General features: G+C 49.7%; 7 protein-coding genes across 7 annotated transcripts; 2 read left to right on the forward strand and 5 right to left on the reverse strand.

Annotated features, from left to right (window-relative positions):
• Nucleotides 1-1,098: 1,098 nt before the first annotated feature.
• On the reverse strand, nucleotides 1,099-2,639 carry BBK36DRAFT_1110785 (Nitrilotriacetate monooxygenase component A/pristinamycin IIA synthase subunit A; the record flags this gene model as incomplete). Its single annotated transcript, XM_024889628.1, has 3 exons — nucleotides 1,099-1,978; nucleotides 2,037-2,377; nucleotides 2,427-2,639. The coding sequence occupies 3 exons, from the start codon at nucleotides 2,637-2,639 to the stop codon at nucleotides 1,099-1,101; spliced, it is 1,434 nt and encodes a 477-aa protein (XP_024752709.1).
• Nucleotides 2,640-3,300: 661 nt separating this feature from the next.
• On the forward strand, nucleotides 3,301-5,750 carry BBK36DRAFT_1165664 (Na+/proline symporter; the record flags this gene model as incomplete). Its single annotated transcript, XM_024894806.1, has 6 exons — nucleotides 3,301-3,620; nucleotides 3,694-3,894; nucleotides 3,952-4,222; nucleotides 4,286-5,292; nucleotides 5,360-5,538; nucleotides 5,719-5,750. 6 exons carry the CDS (start codon nucleotides 3,301-3,303, stop codon nucleotides 5,748-5,750), a joined length of 2,010 nt encoding a protein of 669 aa, XP_024752710.1.
• Nucleotides 5,751-5,831: 81 nt separating this feature from the next.
• On the reverse strand, nucleotides 5,832-6,827 carry BBK36DRAFT_1186963 (carbohydrate esterase family 16 protein; the record flags this gene model as incomplete). Its single annotated transcript, XM_024896515.1, has 2 exons — nucleotides 5,832-5,837; nucleotides 5,967-6,827. The coding sequence occupies 2 exons, from the start codon at nucleotides 6,825-6,827 to the stop codon at nucleotides 5,832-5,834; spliced, it is 867 nt and encodes a 288-aa protein (XP_024752711.1).
• Nucleotides 6,828-9,196: 2,369 nt separating this feature from the next.
• Nucleotides 9,197-9,913, reverse strand: BBK36DRAFT_1101013 (hypothetical protein; the record flags this gene model as incomplete). Its single annotated transcript, XM_024889153.1, has 1 exon — nucleotides 9,197-9,913. A coding segment is annotated over one exon (717 nt), but the record flags the coding sequence as incomplete, so codon positions are not given.
• A 582-nt stretch (nucleotides 9,914-10,495) lies between these two features.
• On the reverse strand, nucleotides 10,496-11,691 carry BBK36DRAFT_1109657 (hypothetical protein; the record flags this gene model as incomplete). Its single annotated transcript, XM_024889500.1, has 5 exons — nucleotides 10,496-10,559; nucleotides 10,617-10,673; nucleotides 10,727-10,853; nucleotides 10,919-11,492; nucleotides 11,572-11,691. Coding segments are annotated over 5 exons (942 nt in total), but the record flags the coding sequence as incomplete, so codon positions are not given.
• A 1,153-nt stretch (nucleotides 11,692-12,844) lies between these two features.
• On the forward strand, nucleotides 12,845-14,322 carry BBK36DRAFT_1110255 (aldo-keto reductase; the record flags this gene model as incomplete). Its single annotated transcript, XM_024889562.1, has 9 exons — nucleotides 12,845-13,080; nucleotides 13,138-13,214; nucleotides 13,273-13,293; nucleotides 13,347-13,411; nucleotides 13,466-13,556; nucleotides 13,615-13,702; nucleotides 13,775-13,910; nucleotides 13,971-14,012; nucleotides 14,077-14,322. The coding sequence occupies 9 exons, from the start codon at nucleotides 12,845-12,847 to the stop codon at nucleotides 14,320-14,322; spliced, it is 1,002 nt and encodes a 333-aa protein (XP_024752714.1).
• A 2,718-nt stretch (nucleotides 14,323-17,040) lies between these two features.
• BBK36DRAFT_1165668 (hypothetical protein) lies at nucleotides 17,041-18,909 on the reverse strand (the record flags this gene model as incomplete). The annotated part of the gene is made up of 4 exons (XM_024894807.1): nucleotides 17,041-17,782; nucleotides 17,864-17,907; nucleotides 18,003-18,411; nucleotides 18,479-18,909. The coding sequence occupies 4 exons, from the start codon at nucleotides 18,907-18,909 to the stop codon at nucleotides 17,041-17,043; spliced, it is 1,626 nt and encodes a 541-aa protein (XP_024752715.1).
• Nucleotides 18,910-19,262: the final 353 nt, after the last annotated feature.

The following is a 19,262-nucleotide window of genomic DNA, read 5'->3' on the forward strand; positions in this document are numbered from 1 at the left end:
GAGAACGGGATAATCATCATGGCTTGGGAGAAGGGATGTAATCATCACGTGCGATGGGGATGTCGTGATCGACTTGGGTGATGGCACGATGCAGGCGATGTATGTCAGCTTTTGTTGTATTGGCAAATAGCTGCATAAAACGCGTTATCGCGGAGTTGCTACTTGTACGGGAGGTTTGGCGGGTTGATGTATGTCGCCACCTTATCAGTGCTACCACTCACATATGGCGAGGACGAAGAAGAGTTTCGATGGTGCTTATCAAACACTGACAGATGCTGTCTACATCTCTAAGTGACGGTATCCCACTTCCGTACCGCTCTCTGACGGCAAGCCACAATACGCTCGCCGCTTATCTCATGTCGCCAGAATAACTGCTGTGATCGCCAGCTGTGTCTATATGTTGTGTGTATTGTGTGCTTATCATGAAACACGTGAAAGATTGAATACTGCCTTCAATGCCGCCCAATGTCGCGACACTGCTCTTCAAGGCTGTGTAGATGAATCTACACATGGGGGCTGATTAGATCTTACTTATAGAAACGGTAATCAATGGCTAGAACTTTGGTAGAATTTCCGATGAATCTACATATGACCTTGGCGCCCAGATGCTTGTTGAATACCTTAGGAACCTGCATGAAGCAAGGTACAAGTCAGGCACATCAGCCTACCCCAGCTTGAACATCAGCCTGCTAAGCCTGATGTGTCTTCAGATCCTGGAAGTAATTCCTCGGTAGACTATATGCTGGGTTGTTGAAGATGATTGATGGATAGGGTTGTCACATGCATGCTGTGAGACGCGAGCGGTACTACCTCACCGAGCTTTGATAACCGTACATTGTCACTGGGGTGGCGAGGCACTCATAAGAACTCGAATCGCCCATGGGGGATATTATGATCATATGATTCACACAGCGTGCGAGGATAGTCATCCATTTGTTGCATTGGAGAAATATTGTAGAACCCCTTCCTCGTGCGCTGTTAAATCTCGACTGGGACAAAAGCCCTGCATATATCGATTTCACAGCCGTGCGCCATATCGTATTGCCTCTGCACAGTTTCTTAAGGGGGAGTACTTTTATTGCTGATTATGCACAACCTCTAATTCGAATCCGCCTTCCAATGGTACTTGGCAGCCGGATGGTCCGCCGGCGGCCGCGCAAGTCCTTTCTTCCCGTAGAGATTCTCCCGGTATGTTCCCCCATCAACAGTATATCCATCCCAAAATAGCCCCCGTTCCCTCAACACCGGAAGAAGCAGATCGATTACATCCTGAAACGTCTGAGGCATAAGAGCATACGCAATGTTGAACCCGTCCACGTCGGCTTCCCTAACCCACCGCTCCATCTCATCAGCCACCTTCTCCGGCGTCCCAATCACCGTAGCTCCGAGGCCACCGATCTGGATGTGCTTTGCGACAGCACGCTTCGTCCATTTGGGAACTGAGGGCGAGGCCTTGGACCAAGCTTCCACGGCGGAGCGAATGGCGTTGGACTCGACGTGGCGGAGCTCTTGGTCGTCATCGTACTGGGCGAGATCAATGCCAGTCCAGCCTCCGAACAGCGCCAAAGCACCATCTTCGGAACCGTATTGGATGTAATCCTCATACTTTTTCTCAGCCTCTTCCTGAGTCTTCCCAATGATAGGACAGAGCATGGCCAAGAACTTGATGGTGCTGGGGTCTCGATGGTACTCGTCTCGTGCCGCGGCTCGAATATCGGCAATGTTCTTGGCTATGACGGAGGGGCTGTGCCCGGCTACGAAGATTGCTTCTGCGTTCTTGGCCGAGAAAGCTTTGCCCGCTTTTGAAGTTCCGGCTTGCATGATGACTGGAGTGCGTTGGGGAGATGGTTGGCAGATATGCGGCCCTGGAACGGTGTAGTATTTGCCCTTGTGGTTGATGGGCCTGACTAGAGAGGGGTCTGTGAAGATGCCCTTTTCGGCATCGAGCTTCACGGCATCGTCTCTCCATGATCCTTGCCTATGGATACAGTCAGCCACCCGACGTCCATTGCGTGGAATAGATGCTCTGTACTTACCAAAGCTTGTAGATGGCATCGACGTATTCATCGGCAATGGCATACCGCTCATCATGAGGGGGCTGCTCTGTGAGACCCAAGTTTCTTGCCGCGGAGTCGAGATAGCCGGTCACGATGTTCCAGCCAACTCTACCACCAGACAGATGATCGACTGTGCTAAGACGACGGGCAAGGTGGTAGGGCTGCTCATATGTCGTAGCAATGGTGACACCGAAGCCGATACTCTTGGTGGCTGCGGCCATTGCCGGAACAAGTACCAGTGGTTCGTTTACAGGTATCTGTGCTCCTGAGATGATGGCTGGGTCTGGGTTACGAGGTCCTTTGTAAACATCATAAGGGCCCTGATAACAGCATTAGTCTGATTTTCTCAAGGCTCGTCGTTCATCCTACCAAAACATCGGCAATAAAGATGCCATGGAAGTGAGCTTTCTCTAGCAACTGAGCCAGCTCCACCCAATGGTGAATGCTGTTGAAGTTGGCTGAACGATCTTGCGGGTGCCTCCAGAGGCCTGGGGATTGGTGGCCACTGCAGGACTCAACAAAGGCATTGAGAATAAGCTTCTTCTTGGGGGCACCATTCTCTTGGGTACTGGTAGACGCCATCTTGGGGAATTAAGCTATGATGGATTGGATCTATGTCAAGATGCTGTGGAAGCTGCTGACCGAAAAGGACCCAAGCACACGGAGCGGTGACTTGCATATGATAACCAAATCACACTTGCTTTATATCGTTTCACATACCATTATCATTGGCTGGGTTAGGACCTGCGCACTTTAGCCATAGGACGACGTCAAGCATCGCTAGAATGGCGCAATTTCGGTAGTGACATTCTAAAGGTGACGAGGATGTCTTTATTCACACTAAGAGACGACGAACCGACGCACATCACAATCAGCTCACTTGAACTGCAGCTGGGAATAAGCATGTGAGACGATATCGACATGTCCGATCTCGCGCTGTCAAAATCTCCAAGATGCGGAGTCGCGAATTAAATGCGGCCTCGGGAGACTGCCGTGGTGGACTAGAGTTGAAGATCCTGGTAACTGAGCTCTCGCGTCATCGGAGCTAAATGATGCATCACTGAAACTGACGGGGTTCGGCAGCTTAGGGCTGACTTATCGGGATAAAAGGTTCAATATAGTTGATGAAAGTTAAAAGAAGAGTGAACTTATAAACCAGATGATGAAGACTCAAGAGATGGGCTCGATAATTGCTGAGTACGGTTGAGTGGTTGAAGACAACTTCAGCAGTCTGACTTACACCATGCTTCACCTGGAGAGAGCAGCAGCCAATGGCGGTGCTACCGTCAGTCCGCCTCTACCGCAGGTGGCAGGCTACGTTGTGGTGATTGCAATCGGCTTCCTGATTGCCTTCATCATGATGTTCACGACCCACTTGCTCAAGAAGACGGTTGGCGAAGACAACAGGACGACGGAGATGTTCATGACGGCGAACCGCTCTGTCGGAACGGGGCTGACGGCTTCAGCCGTGGTATCATCGTGGCTCTGGAGCACGGCCATGTTGGGAAGCACGCTGGTAGGATACAACTTTGGAGTTGCGGGACCGTTTTGGTTTGCTGCTGGGTAAGTTACTGTGGCAGTTGGAGCTTCACTCAGCTGGATGCTAGGGGGAAACTGACACGGCACTGTTTGTTAGATGCTCGCCCATGATTGTCTTTTTTGCACTGCTGGGCATTGCGTGCAAGTTGCGGGTACCTGAAGCTCACACATTGCTCGAGATTGTGAGAGTACGGTATGGCACTGCGGGACACATTGTGTGGATTGCCCTGTGCTTGATCAACAACATCATTGCCATTGCCAACATGCTCCTCGGGGCGAGTGCAGCCATATCAGCGCTGTAAGTCATTCATTACCAACCCACATAGGATCCCCTGTTGACTTGGTTTTCGATCAGCACCGGCATGCATGAGATTGCGGCAACCTTTCTGCTCCCTGTCGGCGTCATTCTCTATACCTTCGTCGGCGGCATCAAGGCAACCTTTTTGACCGACTACTTCCACACTTTTGTCATCACAGTCATCATCTGCTTCTTCACGATCAAGACTTTTACTGTTCCCGAGATTGGCTCTCCGGGAGGCCTTTACGATCTCGTTGTCAAGGCTGGCCAGGTCCATCCCGTGCCTGGGAACCATGATGGCTCCTATGTGACAATGACCAGCAAGAACGTCAGTACCTTCTGTGCCATCATCCTGTTTTGGTTCCTAAATTAACAATAAGTATTGAGATAGGCCATCCTCTTTGGCATCATCCACATCCTAGCCAACTTTGGCCTCGTCATCATGGACACTGGCTTCTTCGCAAAGGCCTTCAGTGCTGCCCCTCAAGCGGTCGTCCCCGGATACATCGTCGGCGGCATTGCCTACTTTGCAATCCCCTGGTGTCTCGGTACTCTGATGAGCTTCTCAGCTCTTGGCCTAGAAAGCACACCACGCTTTCCCACTTTCCCCCGAAGAATGACTGCCGATGAAGTGTCCAACGGGCTGGTCATGCCGTATGCTGCTTTTGCCATTGCTGGAAAAGGAGGAGCCGTCGCGGTTCTGTTGATCACGTTCATGGCTGTCACGTCAACCATCAGCGCCCAGGTCATATCCGTCTCTTCCATCATCAGCTTTGACATTTACCGACAGTACTTCAACAAGGCCGCAACGGACAGAGATGCCATTCGATGGAGCCACATCGGCGTCGTCTTCTTCGGACTGTTCTCCGCGGCCTTCTCAACGGCTCTCTTCTACGGAAACGTGAACCTCGGCTGGACGCTGTACATGCTCGGCGTCTTGACATGCCCCGGCATCTTCCCCACCGTCTTCACCATTCTCTGGAAGCGACAGTCTCGGGCTGCCGCCGTCATCTCCCCCCTTCTGGGCATGGCCACTGGCATCTCTGTCTGGCTCGGCACGGCACATACGCTGTATGGCGAGGTCACTGTGGCTTCGACCGGACAGACCGTGCCCTGTGTCTACGGAACTGTCGCATCAGCGCTAAGCCCTGGGCTTTATTCCATCGTCATCTCGCTCATTAGGCCGGCCAATTATGACTGGGCAGACTTCCGAAAGGAGCGGCTGGCGTTTAGCAGGACAAACAGCCCGAGCTCTTCGGAACCCCAGGCTGCTGCTGATACCAAGGAGCCTGCGGTGACAGAATCGGGCTACTTGGAGGATGCGGCCAGGTTTCGTAAATGGGGAAAGATTGCTGCCTTTTGGGCAGCGGCCACATTCTTGGGCCATTGGGTACTCTGGTAAGTCGACAACAAAAGAGTTGATTGTCGTTTGTAGCAGCATCTGACTAACACACTTGCCTGGCAGGCCGCTTCCAATGTACGCTTCTCACTACGTCTTTTCCAAGGGTTTCTTTGTCGCTTGGATCGTCGTCGCCATCATTTGGGTCTGGTGCACAATGTTGATTGCTGGGTTCTATCCCATCATTGACGGGCGGAAACAAATCCTGCTGGTGTATCGCGGACTGAGAGGAATCAGAAGAGTGAGTGAAGACAACGAAAGCGGAACAGAAACGGCGAGCAGTGGGATCCTAGAGAGCAAGTAAACGGCTTGTTAGGGAAGGTTCATCTTTTGGTCAAATAAAAGTCATATTCTCGTTATACGTGTTCTCATCTACATCTACATCTACCAATGCTCCCAATATGTGCCGTACTTGGAACGGCCAGCGACGACATTTTCAAACTCGCGCGCGATATAAGTGGCTATTATCCCGATATTAGAACTGAACATCATATCACAATAGGGAGATTTACCTGTTATATTCGAAGGATGCAACTCATCATACCTATCACCGCGTCAGTTTCTAGTCGCTTGACAACAGAGAGTGAAAGTCTCACCAAAGATAGGAATTGATTTGTCCCGGCCCATACAAACAGTTCGTGCCGTTCACATCGCAATGTTTATAGTAGCCTACGATATTATGCGGCGGCTCCAAATAGCGGCTGGGATCGTTGTAAATGTCCATGATGAGGCTGTGTATGTCATACACTGCAATCTTGGACCCCGGCCAGCGATTCTTGACGAGCAGGTGGAACGGAACGCCGTAGTCAATCATCGTGTTTGCCGAAACCGTGTACTCGAGCATCTTCTGCGCGTACTCAGTCTGGTTGTAGAGCGTCTTATTGGCCCAGAACTGGTTGTCGCCCGCGCCTCCGTCTGACAGCGGGCGGTACAGCGCCGTAAGCTGCAAAGCGTTGTTGTTGAGGATGACGAAGCGGCGGCCGCCAGCTGCGTGAATCGCGTCAAAGACATTCCAGAGGCAGTCGATGTACGTGGTGATGTTTGTTCCCGCCACTTGTGAGTCGCTGAGGATGCCCGTGTAGCTCAGGTCGTTTGTCCCTATCCACAGCGCATACACCGTGTTTTCCGAAGTGACGCCCCTGTACAGCTTCGTCTTGCGATCGGCCTTGAACGAGGGGAGCTCATCGGTGATGATGGATGGGTAATATGCGTTCATGAATGCGGCCCATCTCTCCACATTGTTGTTGTCGCACGTTGCGCCGGCGATGGCATAGTCGTAGAGAGTCGCGCCCGTGCTGGCTTCGACGTATTGAGGCCACTGCAGGCCTCCGCTGGCCGTGACGTTGGCCTCGGGGGGCATTACGCCCGGGGGCGGTCCGTGGGCATCATGAGAGCTGTAGTAGCCTAGGCGGCCGTTGTCGGTGTAGCTGTCTCCAAAGGTGACGAGGTACTTGAAGTCGGCATGGGGTTTGCGGTGTATGGAGAAAGCGTTTAGTACTGTCACGAAGCTTGAGATTACTGGGATGGACCGCATTGTGATTCTATGCCTTCGCAGCGATGCCCAGAGAGCTTGACCATTATAGGAGTCTGTAGAAGCAATGATAGAGATAGGAACCTTTATAGTAGTTCACCATGCTGTTCATTATGATATGTATAATGCCATGCTCTGTGAAGCCCGTTGCAGTGTAAATAGCCTAATATTGTCATTGACGTTCACGATGAACAGCTTGTGCATGGAGTACTACACAACTGCATGGCTTTCCGGGGTATTCGTCAATTCTAGCCAATGGAAGTATCGTGTCTCTTACTCCGCATTTGAGTATGCTCAACGGCATTTCGTTGGCAGGGATATCGATCCAACACCCGGCAGAAAGGATCTGTTGGCGATATTTGTTGAGGCATCATATCATAAACTGTTGCTTGCGATGACACACAAATTCCATCTCTGGACGACAACTTGGGTACCAAAACCGATTATAAGAGCAATCAAAAATCCTCATTGTTAGAGAGACTATACGCGATTATCGGTGTGCGAATTCTGCAATTTGTGCGGAGTAAAGTATGTATGCATCACAACCTGCATCTGGTGAGATTTCGGTGATGGAGGCTTTGGTAGCTCATTTTAGCCTGTGGGATAAAAGGGAGGGGGAACGGAAGACCGGATCTCCAACAGGGAATAAACCGGCTGACAGTTCAAGATGAGTAATGATGCATATATCCTATGTCTGCAGTTACAATGGATTCTTTCCGGAAGCGAGACATCTCCTCAGCGGTGAGCACATCGACCACAAGCAGACAGCACTATACGTTGGATGAAAGTCCTTGCCAATACACGACTCACGGCGAAGCACAGCTTCTGATGGACAGACAAATGTTTACAAATGTTTAAGCAGTAATTCACGACACACTTAGCTCACCAGTATCCAAGGTCCCCCAAATACTATCCATCTACTATACAATGCCTTCGTGCGGCGCCGTCCAGGGTGGCCTACTATACTAACACCTACGACACGATAGACATATATGGGGGGAAAAAACTGTATGATGCTAGTTGTGCGAACTGGCTCCTGATACCGCATACATACCGCCCACCAGCGCGCATTCCAGGTCACCCTCGGTTCACGCGACTAGTTCCGCAGTCATGTTACCGTTCCATCGGTGATTCCAGAATCTGGGGCTTGCCGACTAACACGCGGGCGGCATCATCCGCCGGCACAGCCGAGCATCGCAACTGCGCTCGTGCTCATGTTGCTTCCGCACCAAGGCTGCATGATCCCAGACGTGACAATCTTGTGAGCCAAGACCAAGGATTCGCAGCCCATGAGAGCTGAAGGCAATACCGCGGATTGAGTCCTCTGGCCCATCGACCTGATAGATGGGTATCAGGCGGGTGTTACCGTCTTGATCGTACCCGTAGCCAAACACCTTGACAACGCCCCGGCTACTACCCGTAAACAGAGTATACCCGTCGCTCGACCAGGCAAGGGTTTGCGCGTCCATGTCGTCTACGGTGAGCTTCAACGCCGTGGTCGAATAGTCGAAGAGGCATAGTCTACCGTCGGTGCACGCTGCCGCCAAGGAAGGGATGTCTGGATTGGGGTTGAATACCATGTCATTGATGCCATTGTTTGACCGGATATTGCATTGACCCAACTCATTCTGCTCTCGAATGTTCCAGATGAGAACTGAATTCATCCGATCTCCCAAAGCCACCAGGGTAGCGTCGCGAGTGACCAAGAAGGCCACGCAGGTCGGAGACTGCCACCGGGGGGAATACTCTATGAGTGATACGCGTACTTTTGTATGTCTGTATAGTGAGCTCGGTTGGGGGATTGTGATGTTCCTGTAACCTATCAGCATGTGAACCTAAGAACCGTTCGCAGGCAAAAGCATATACCATCTTAAGACTTGCCCATCTGAGTATGCGGCAACGACTTCATCTCTGTCGACAAATGTGACGCCGAGAAGGAAAGACGTCAAGGCTATCTCGCATAGCGGGGCGCCAGACTCTGTGTTCCATATGATCATGGCGTCGGCGCTGCAAGACGCAAGGTGCTCATCGCCAGGGCTGAACTGTAGGAGCTCAACTCTCCCAGGATGAGCCACGGTCAAACATCGTTCACCAGATTCGGAACTGTAGAGCATTACACTGCCAGTAGAAGTACCAACAGCATAGAAAACATCTCCGGAACCGACTGCAGTCGCAGAGCTCCCGGAAAGATCAAGTCGCACCATGTAATCCTCCCAATTTGTCTCAAACAGACCGTGAGGTCTGAGCCCGAAATGTTTGGTAGAAGAGTTGAAGATCATAGACTCTGGCGGACATAAAGCAGGGATCAGCCGTCGGATTGAGCCCAGCGTCGCGCGTAGTTGGGATGAAAACTCCTTTTCGACTTGACGAAGCTCGGTCGCCCATTGTTTGACGATAGTGATTGAACCATCAGTTGGATTGGCTATCTCTCGAAGAGTCGAATAATAGCTCAGATTCCGTGCAGTCCGCGAGATGACGCGTAGACCGCCACGTCTCGCAACGTGTTCGATCCATAGGAGGCCGTTGGATTCCAGAAATGCACACAATTCTTTCATGACGCTATTTTCTTCTGATGAGCAGCGAGAGATGTGTGTCGAGAAGCGTTTTGCTGCGTAGCCTAACAGCGATGAGTTGGAAGCAGATGCAGATGCCGCTTCGGCTGAACTATTGATAGGAAGCTGGCGAAGACAGTCGCCCGAAAGCAGCTTGAGCAGCGCAATTGAAATCCGCGTGTGGCCCTGTGCCCAATTAACTGCGAAGTCGAGGCTCGTCTGTGGCTCGAGAAGAATGTGGCGAATCTCCTCATGTACTACATTGACCCGATTGTTGTCAATGGTGACGAGGTCTTTGCAGAATCTGGGGATTGCTTTTCGCAGGCTCAGGTGTTTCGTTCCTAGGTCAAGCTCGTTTCCTAGGTCAAGCTCGACAGCGCTGCGCAGCTCTTTGAGGGTCAGTGAGCGACGAGCCAAGATGATCCAGGTCCATATCGACTGGGCAAGGTCAATTTCCTCCTTGGGTATCTCTATAGACTGTAGCAACCCGGTATACTTGAGGCGAAGTTCTGTCAGATCTTCCCTGACAGCATCCATGGCCTCAATCCGTGAGCTTTAAGACCCGTTTATGACGGGACAGGCTCGGGGGAACGAATTGGATCGTAAAGATCACTCGACGTCGCACTCTTTGCAAGAACTCGGTAAGTATCCTTTTTATTGAGTTTGTGGTATATGGCACGTTCTTATAGACCGTTAAAGTCCCGGAGAGGCTGTCTTTCAAGTGACAACTTGAGGGTCTCGTCAACAAAGCGCTTTGTCCAGATGTTTGCACCATAAGTTTGATCCCACAAAGTGCCCTTGTGACCAAGGAGGTAGAGCATCTCTTTTACCAGTTTGCCTTGAGTCGTCACCTGAAAGACGGGAGGTTACACCAAGCGCTCACCGTGAATCTGTTGGTCATCGAGAGATTAATATTACAACACGAAAGCAGAGGGTTTAAGTAATCCATAGATGGCTGGATATTACGTAGCATTTGCTCAAGCAGAGTATTTCGAGATACCTCTTTATTGCTCAAAATGCAAGTAGTAGCCAACAGCCATACTGACGTCCGCTTGGGCTCGATATCTTCGTTTGCCGCTCTGCCGAATCATTGCCTCCTGGACTTTCAAGTGATACCGTTTAGCCGCTATCTGTATGTCCTTCAGGATACGCCTCGACCAGTCGTCGAATCTCGTCTATTGCCCTATCACCCGACTCCTTAGCAAACGGCTCTCACAAGGGGTGCGTGGGATGAACCTACGTGCGGAGATACCATTTTTGGTCCGGGTGGACTGTCACAGCTTGCAAATCGAACTTCCTAAAATCACAAAATGAGCTCTCCAGTTACTCCCAATTATTATATTCTCTTACGTAGAATAGAGGGCGTTGCGGTCGTCGTAATCCTCTACAGGCTCGGATTTGGGTATGATGGAATGATATGCTTCGAAATAGCGACTGGTGAATTTATTCCGCTCAGGGCGCCAGTTCCCAAGTTCATCTGGAGAAGGAAACGTCAGAGACCTGAGAATGAGCTTGACGGTGTCAGAGTCGGTGAGAACATACACTCGTTATGCGCCCAAAAGGCAGATGGGTCGAAAACTATACCGTCCCCTGTCTCATTGTCAATGACGCCGGCGTTTCCGCACCACAAGTCTCCATGTACAAGCGAAGGCTTTATCGTCCGTCCTTTACTCTCGAGAGGTCTCAGAAGCCTGGGTATGACTTTGTCGAAGAGCGCAGGCAAAAGCTCCTCAAGCTCAGTATTACGCCCAGCCCGTTCTTCTCGGACTTTGAGAACGTGGCGCAGCCCATTGGCAAAGAACTCTTCCCAGCTGTTGCACCAGGTGTTATCCTGAGGAAGGTCACCGTTGTATGTTGCGCAGTGGTAGCCGAATTTCCCTTCTGGCGATGAGCTGCTTGAATGGAGTCGGGCCAGCTTCTCACAGAAGGAAGTGGGCTCGGGCACGCCCTCCGCAAAATTGTAGAACTTGCAGACGTAAAAATGCAGGTTTGCATCTGCCTCAAACGTACCGCATCCGATTGGCTTGGGGCAGAAGTCCGGTGTGATTGCGTGGATGGTCGACGTCGATTCGAATTCGCTCATCACAGCCAGTTTGCCATGATGGTTGGTTGACACCTAACGCCGCTCAGCAAAGGCTGCATGTTGCTACGTGCGCAATGCACACGTGAGAGATTTTCCTTCGTGTTATACGAACTTTCATAAAGTAGAGCTCCTCACTGGCATCTGTTTGGCGCACTCTGACACGATAGCCCTTGGCCCAGGACGACTCGGTACAGAATGTCGCCTCCAGCACCTCCGCAGCGTCTGGCAAGACTGTATCGATTGCCGACCAGTTTCGTTAGCTTCGCAACTGAAGCATGATGATGTCTGATGATGAGGCTTACATACCTGAGAACACCTGAGGATCTACAGTCTTCAGATCTTGAGCGGCATCGTGTTTATCCGATTCTTCGATCATACTGCCTCTCTCCTAGTGCGATTCCTCCAGTAAGGCAGATGAACAACGTAGTTGAAGCAGGTGCCAAGAACCAAGTAGAGAATCGGGAGCTTTATATGATCCTCAGAGACCCCATGATAGTGTATAGCGACTGGTTCCGAGCAGCGGAGATGGCCTGCTGACCACATCGTTAACCAACCCCGGTTTAATCGGCTCGATCAACTTGGATAGCGACTGAGATCCGTGACGATTGATCAACTGATTATTTGATATTGGTCAAAGCTTGCTGAACTCCCCTCATTCCATGGTCCCATTTAACCTAAGATTACATTCATCTCCTCTCTATTGTCCAGGGGCCTGGTGTGACTAAACTCGGCTGAACCTTTAGCCTCAGAGACAACATAGTCGGCAAGTTCGCTGGAACATCATGGATCTACTCAAATTGTTCTCTTACAACGATGTCACTATTTTGATGCTTTTGGACTCGACACGTTCCAGGGAGACACAGCAACTTGAAGGTAAAAGAATCTGTGAAGGCGGAGCTGCAACTTAGGTATAAATAAATAGATTGTGCCAGCGCACATGGAAATAGAAAGGAGATCGGAGAGGCTACCAAGCAGATTGGCATATCTATAACCGATTTCTTTGTCATTACCTCCAAGCTGTGCGTTGCACAGAGCTTTATACGATTCTTAAAGAAGGTCTTTGACCCTGTACAACGGATGTTTACGAGCAGCTCAAATGCCCTCCTGACCTCGTAGCCAATCGCATCCCACTGCTACCAAGCTCGACTCGATCAACTGCATCAAATAGGCCGAGACCGGGATTTGTGATCATTGGTCGAATTCAAGGTACCCCTTCAATCTGGGCCGAGTACTGGCCAAAGCTCGTATGTTTTCTCCTCATTTAAAGACTATGTAGTGCAAGGTTACCTCCCCCCCTCTTTGCGCCCGAGGAGCCTTTTTTGATATGAATCAGTTGATGCCTTGACCCCCAGAACTCACCCAACAATCTCCGTAGCTCTTCTTCAATGGATCTGCCAAAGGCCTTTCTTCTCAACAATGGCTACAGTGTCCCTGCCATTGGACTCGGCACATTTCACGGAGACGAAGGCAACTCAAAGGTAAAAGAGGCAGTACGGACGGCGCTACGACTTGGATATAGGCACATCGATGGTGCCAGTGCGTATGGAAACGAAAAGGAGATTGGAGAGGCCATCAAGGAGAGCGGAATTCCCAGAGATGAGATCTTTGTTACTTCCAAACTGTATGTTGCAGCCTCCCACACTGTCGACTGTTGTATACTTTGCTCACAAGTCCACAGCGCACAAACATGGCACGAGCCTTTGGACGTGCAAAGAGCTCTTGAAGCAACGTTGAAAGATCTGCAGTTGGATTTCGGTAATCCCAACGCCTTCATCAACAAGGAGATGAGTTCGGCTGACAAGTGATGTGGTAGTCGATTTATACTTGATGCACTGTATGCCTCCCAATACTAGATCCGTCGTCGGGTAAAATGCTGATATTTGGAAGTTCCTCATGCTTACAAGGCCGGCGAACAAAATAATACAATTAGGCATCATAGCGGTAATGGAAAGGTAAGTGATCACCCGAAAGAATGTGACTGCGCGCAATGAGCTTACACGACTTAGCCTGTCATAGACTACGATCTGTCTAGAAGATATCCAGAAACCTGGCAGGCTATGGAGAAGCTCGTGGACTTGGGACTTGCGCGCTCAATCGGTTCGTCCGCTGTTGAGAATCTTTATAATGCGGCAGATCCTGACTTTTATGAACACAGGTCTCTCCAACTTCAATATTCTCAAAACAAGGAGGATCCTCACCATGGCCAGAATTATCCCCGCAGTGAACCAAGTTGAGATTCATCCGTAAGATACTTTTACTTAGCTCATCTTCTACATCTCCTGTGGCCCCTTGTCGTTAATCATGAGACGGTTTAGGTATTTTCCGCAGCAAGAGCTGTTTGAGCTTTCGTCTAAACATGGCATTCTTCTCATGGCTCATCAGCCGCTTGGTGGTCGTCCGGTCAGGGCGGTTCTAGGCTCCGGCAAGCCATTCCCGACGGCGGATGAGAAGGTTTGTTGCTTCAAAAGACCAGAAACTTTCGTTAGAACGGAGCGTTAATATGAATCGCAGATAAACGAAATTGCAATCAGATGCGGGATTTCGCCGGCACAGGTACAGTAGCATGATTGAGTACACGAAAATTGCATCATGAAGTTGATCACTTGGTAATATCTAGGTTTGCTTATCCTGGGCAGTGCAAAAGGGAATTCCAGCGGTTCCGAAATCCGTGCAAAGTGTCCACATGAAGCAAAACCTCGAACTGACGAGGCTATCGGACGAGGACTTCCGCGTCGTAGACCAGCTGGCTGCTGAGCGCGGCCCTGTTCGGTTCCTTGACCCGAGTCGTCACCTGGGATTTGACATTTTCGATGAAGAGAATGATCAGCCGCTTGCCAACAGCGCGCCGTGGGACAAGGTGTGAGAGGAAGGTGATAAGAAGTCTGTCATATATTGTGAGAAGGGCCTTTTTGGTGTTGAAATTCGTATTAATCTTGGTTTCTACATTCAGATAAGAGGGACCAACTATGATTTGATATGATATATGTATAGATATGTGCCATCGCATCAACTCGCTGCTACAGCTTTCGATTTCACCTCGAGTCGTGCTCACGTATACACACACATGCATATAGCTAGCATATTCGGTCAAATATATCCAAAACCCAATTGTCAGGCCTTTTCAATTGTTGCCAATTCTCACTGTTTCTTTTAGTCTGGTAGATATCGTTAGTCTATCGCCGCAAACTCCTCCTGGTTCCAGCAGGAGTTCCCAGACTTTTCGTCATCTGCTGCGAGAAGAAGCGGGGGCTGTCTCGAGTTCCTTATAAATGTAATTCTGTGCAACCCAGATCGTCTCGCCATTTCTTATACTTCAACCCAACCTTATGAGAGAGGCCGAGTCGTTAGGCGATGACGCGATATGCCTCGAGAGCACTGATAACAATTAGATGGCACCTAGAACAATACCGGCAATTTCACACTCTGATATGGTTTGATCTGAGTGATAAGTTGTCTGTAGGATAAGCCGGCCTGTGACTCATGAAGGATTCGAGTGATGCCCTTGGACGTGAGGCTGAGCACCATAATCATGACATATCTCAACCAATCGCACTTCAAATACTTATATATATGAAACATGTCCCCAATATGTCGGCCGAGCGGGGTAGTCGGAATTTCTTAGACCTCGATGCATCCAGATCTAGAGGTATGAAGTGTTGGACTACGGGGTTACCACAGGCCAATTCAACAGCATCAGTTCGTGTGCTTCTTGGATGTCTATATAAGAGGTCCTACCTCCTCGATTTCATACGGATGGGCCAAGAGTCATAACCATTTCCAATATACATACATTGCCATATCTCCTCTATTCACAGGAAGCTTCTGGCTCATTCTGAATCTGATACAGACTTGAGTTGTTAAATCTCCTTGAGGAGGACATAGAGATAGCCCGGGAACCCGACATGAATCATATTCAAAATATGAAGGCCAAGGTGGGAAATGATTCATTGCAAAAGTCAGATAACCCTACCGGCGGCGTGTCGGGCGATAACAATGCCACCGAGGCTACTATCGATCAAGCCCTTGAAACGAACAAGGGACAGGTTTCTCCCGCATCACGTCCGAAAAGTAAGTGGTGTCAATTGAATGCTCATACATAATAGGAGATTCATCAAGAAGATCATTCTGATACTTCGTCAGGACAAGAACCAAAGATGCCGACGGTTTCCATCACTTCGCGATCTAGTAAATTCAAGCAGCCTGTAGAGGTGGTTCATACTTGGGCATGTGTACGTATGACCTCTTGCGATTCTCGTCGTGTATTAAAACTTATTGGCTTTTTAGTGTCGATGTGGCATGGCCGGTCTTATCGTCCAAGCGGATGCACAATGCCCAGAGAGTTGTTGTCAGCATAGGCACTGCGGCAAGTGTCGTGTCTTTTGAACGTAGAAGAGAGAAATGGTGTTGTATGTGTGTATTCGAGATGTGTAAGAGTCTAAGCTTTTGGTTACAAGCTGAGGAAGATAGACCTCTTTGATACAAGCAATGTGGCAGGAATGAATGACGGATTGTTCCACTTCCTTCAACGGTGTCTTGCGTGTAACCCGTTGGCCGAAGTGCCCAGACCTTCCAATAGCCACCCGGCCGTCCATTTAGCTCCGTCTCTTATTCATCTCACCGTTTATATTGTGGAAAATGCTTTAATAGAGGAAATACGACCGTCCATGTGGTTGATCCCCAAAGTTCACGTCACATGATGGGTAGCTTTGGAGGCATCGCGTTCACCAGATCTTTCGACTATCTTGGCTCACTCATAGCGCAGTGCCTCTTGTAAGATAGATAAAAGAAGAGCCAGCGACTAAATCGATGAATCTAGACCTTTATGTAGGTCTCAGGGACCCCATGATTTCGCATAGCGACTGGTCTTGAGCAGCTAAGATGGCCTCTTGATCACATCGTCAACCTACCCCCGTTGAACCAGCTTGATCTCGGATCGTGACGGAGGTCCGTGGCGATTGGTCAACCTATTACCCGGACTTATGAAAGTTGGCTGACTTCTCCTCATTCCAGGTATCCGTTCATAAGGATTATATTGTCCCCTTCTCTGTACTCCAGGCTTTGGTTTGGTCAAATTCAGCTTCAGAGCGGCATCTCGGAGGAAATCTTGAGCTAATGCCTGAATTTAGCGCCCGCCTTCATCCCCATGCTTCAGACTAGAGTATGGACATTTGGAGTGGTACTTGCGGTCGGCATAGAGCTGAGGTACTCAAGAAGACGTACTGGCCCTCTACTTTACTCTCTTGTCAGTGAGGTGGGTATTGCGATGCCCTCCTTATGCTATTTAATCTACCGAGTAGCAATTAACTTTCTTTTCTCTTCCTCACCGAACCTTTGCTAGATCAGTTATATTAGGAACATTATCAGAGCTTTCACAGGGCTACATCTGTTGAGATTCCCGTAATTGACTTCTGAGAATGTTTGGTATACCGATGACGGAAGTCCCCTTCAAGTACTCCTTACATACATGACATTGGTATTCGGATGCGAAGCGCATTTTGATCGTCTTGGGTTGCAGTTGCTTTAATCTTGTAGATCATTTTCTCTTGTTTTTTCCCTTTTTCCTTCAGCTGCTATAAGAAAGTCAGGTTAACCGAAACGTTTTCTTCTCTACCCTCCCGGTCACCAGATAATCGCGGCTGCGCTGCAGAGGCTGTATCACGTTGCGCAGCATATCTTGCCTCCATTGATCCGGTGGCGCAAAGCGTTTTTCCTTGAGGCACCACGACACGGCATCGGCGTAATCGGAGCCTGCTTCGTTATTGACATGGCATAGCCATTCTCGGGCTGCCCAAACGTCACATCCTCCTGTCTCCGTCTGGTCCTTCTCCACCGGTCCTTTCCTCCATGGATGTTCCTCTAGCTTCTGCCCAAAGCAAAGCTCTAAGAGCATGATGCCTAGATAATCTAATGCGTCCATAAAGCGGTAAAGACCTCTTGAATTGGGAAAGGTCTGATGTTTTGGTGAAGGCCTGAAAGCTTGACTCAAGTGAGGCTCATCTAGCTTGACGGAAGCCACATCCTCATCGGTAGTCGTAAAAACAATGTTGGCTCTGTTGGGAGATGCTGGCAGCCAGGGAGAGCCTAATAACTGAAGGTACGTTGAGGCTATCACAAGAGATAAAGTATATCTTTGCAGCCGCGTGAACAGCAAGTTTGTTTCGCCTCGGAGTATATGGTCAAGAGTCACAGAGGGCATTGCTTTGGCACTCTCCTGAGAGATGCCGTACACATAGTGGCGATGTTCGTTGTTAATGAGGTAGCCATAGCACGATGCCTCTGGACTCTCAAACAAAGTGCAAAGACTCAAGATCTCACGATCATTGCTGACCAATGAGACAGGATTCAGAATCGAGACCGACGTAGCCTTCTGAGAGAGTCTAGTAACGTCAGCTATTCTGATATACATATGAGGTGTTCTTCCTAAGCAGATACGCACCTGCTGGACAGGCTACCTTGTGCCGTGTTGCCAATAGCGCTAAGCAAAGACCGATTATGGTAACCCTGCTTGCGAAGGATGGTACTTTTTGTACGATCTGCTGCTACCACATCGCCATTATCACCAATTCTGATAGCTCGAAAGCCCCGCGAAGATGGGGCAAAGCCTGTTAGTAGAATGTCAAAGTGAGTATCTTTTGTTGTCCGATGTCGCAGTAGTAACTTCGCTCCATGCTGCTGACACTGGCAAGCCCAGGCATTGGCCATTGCATGGAAGACGCTCTTCGCCCTCTCCCAGAAATGGCACAGCGTCGTGTCAATCTTGTCTGGACGCTTCTTTGTCTCTCTGATGTCTGCCAAGCGTACTTCCTCATCACTGAATCTTAGAAGTTTCTCCAGCTTGTTGTTGCATTCATTGACTTCGTCGAAAAGGCGCTTGCGAACAGCATCACTGTTGCACAGCTTGAATTTGTAAACCTGAATTGCGAGGCCTTCTTTGGAAAAGAGTTCTTTAAATCTTAGTAGTCTGTTCGAGGTGACCTGTTATATCGAGTCAATTATTTCCACTCTCATTATCGTCATACGTTGACTGGCTGCTGCTTACCGAGCCATCAAGCAGCTTCTGTGTCCATTTCGAATCTATGGCAAGAACCGTGTTGATTTCGCGCATCACCCGCTCCATGCGCTCAATGTACTGCATGTACAGCCCGTAAGACCCTTGAAGGCGCTCCTCGAACAGTTTGGCGACCGGCTCCTCCTTCCAAGAGTCGCCGCCCGGTTCTCGCAGAAGCTCTTCGATCTTTGCATCATCTGCCACCAGGGGAAGCAGAAGCTGTTCCAAATTTCGCGTAAACGCGAGGTTGTGGAACTTAAGGTCAGTGTTCCAATCCTGGTATTGCTCCCTGATCTTGTAGAATAGATCTAATCGGTCCGCAATATCGCGATATTTCTCGAGAGCACTGATGGCAATAGGGAAAGCACCCAGCACAATTCCGGCGATCTCGAAGCCAGACATGGTCACGACGAAGAAGTACTGATGTTGTACAACAGGAATAAGGACTTTATAGGGAGACGGTGTCGGAGGCGCATTGAGAGATATTCGCAGGTTGGGCACTGGAAATCACGACACGCACACGCAACTTGCCTCGACCAATCGCATTTCCTGCCCGCATGTGATGCGTCTGTCGGGCGGGGTAGGGAGCACTTCTGAGGCTTCAGTTAATCTGTATGAGTGAATTCCTCTGCTTTCAAGAGGCTATTCCATCTCAACAATTATCCAGATTTCCGACTTCTCTTTCCATGGCTGGGGAAGCGGGTAATTGGCACGATCGAAGCATCGTCTCATCCACGGCCGCCCAAGTCCGGCGG

This window comes from Trichoderma citrinoviride (genome assembly GCF_003025115.1).
Source record: "Trichoderma citrinoviride strain TUCIM 6016 unplaced genomic scaffold BBK36scaffold_2, whole genome shotgun sequence".
NCBI lineage: Eukaryota > Fungi > Ascomycota > Sordariomycetes > Hypocreales > Hypocreaceae > Trichoderma > Trichoderma citrinoviride.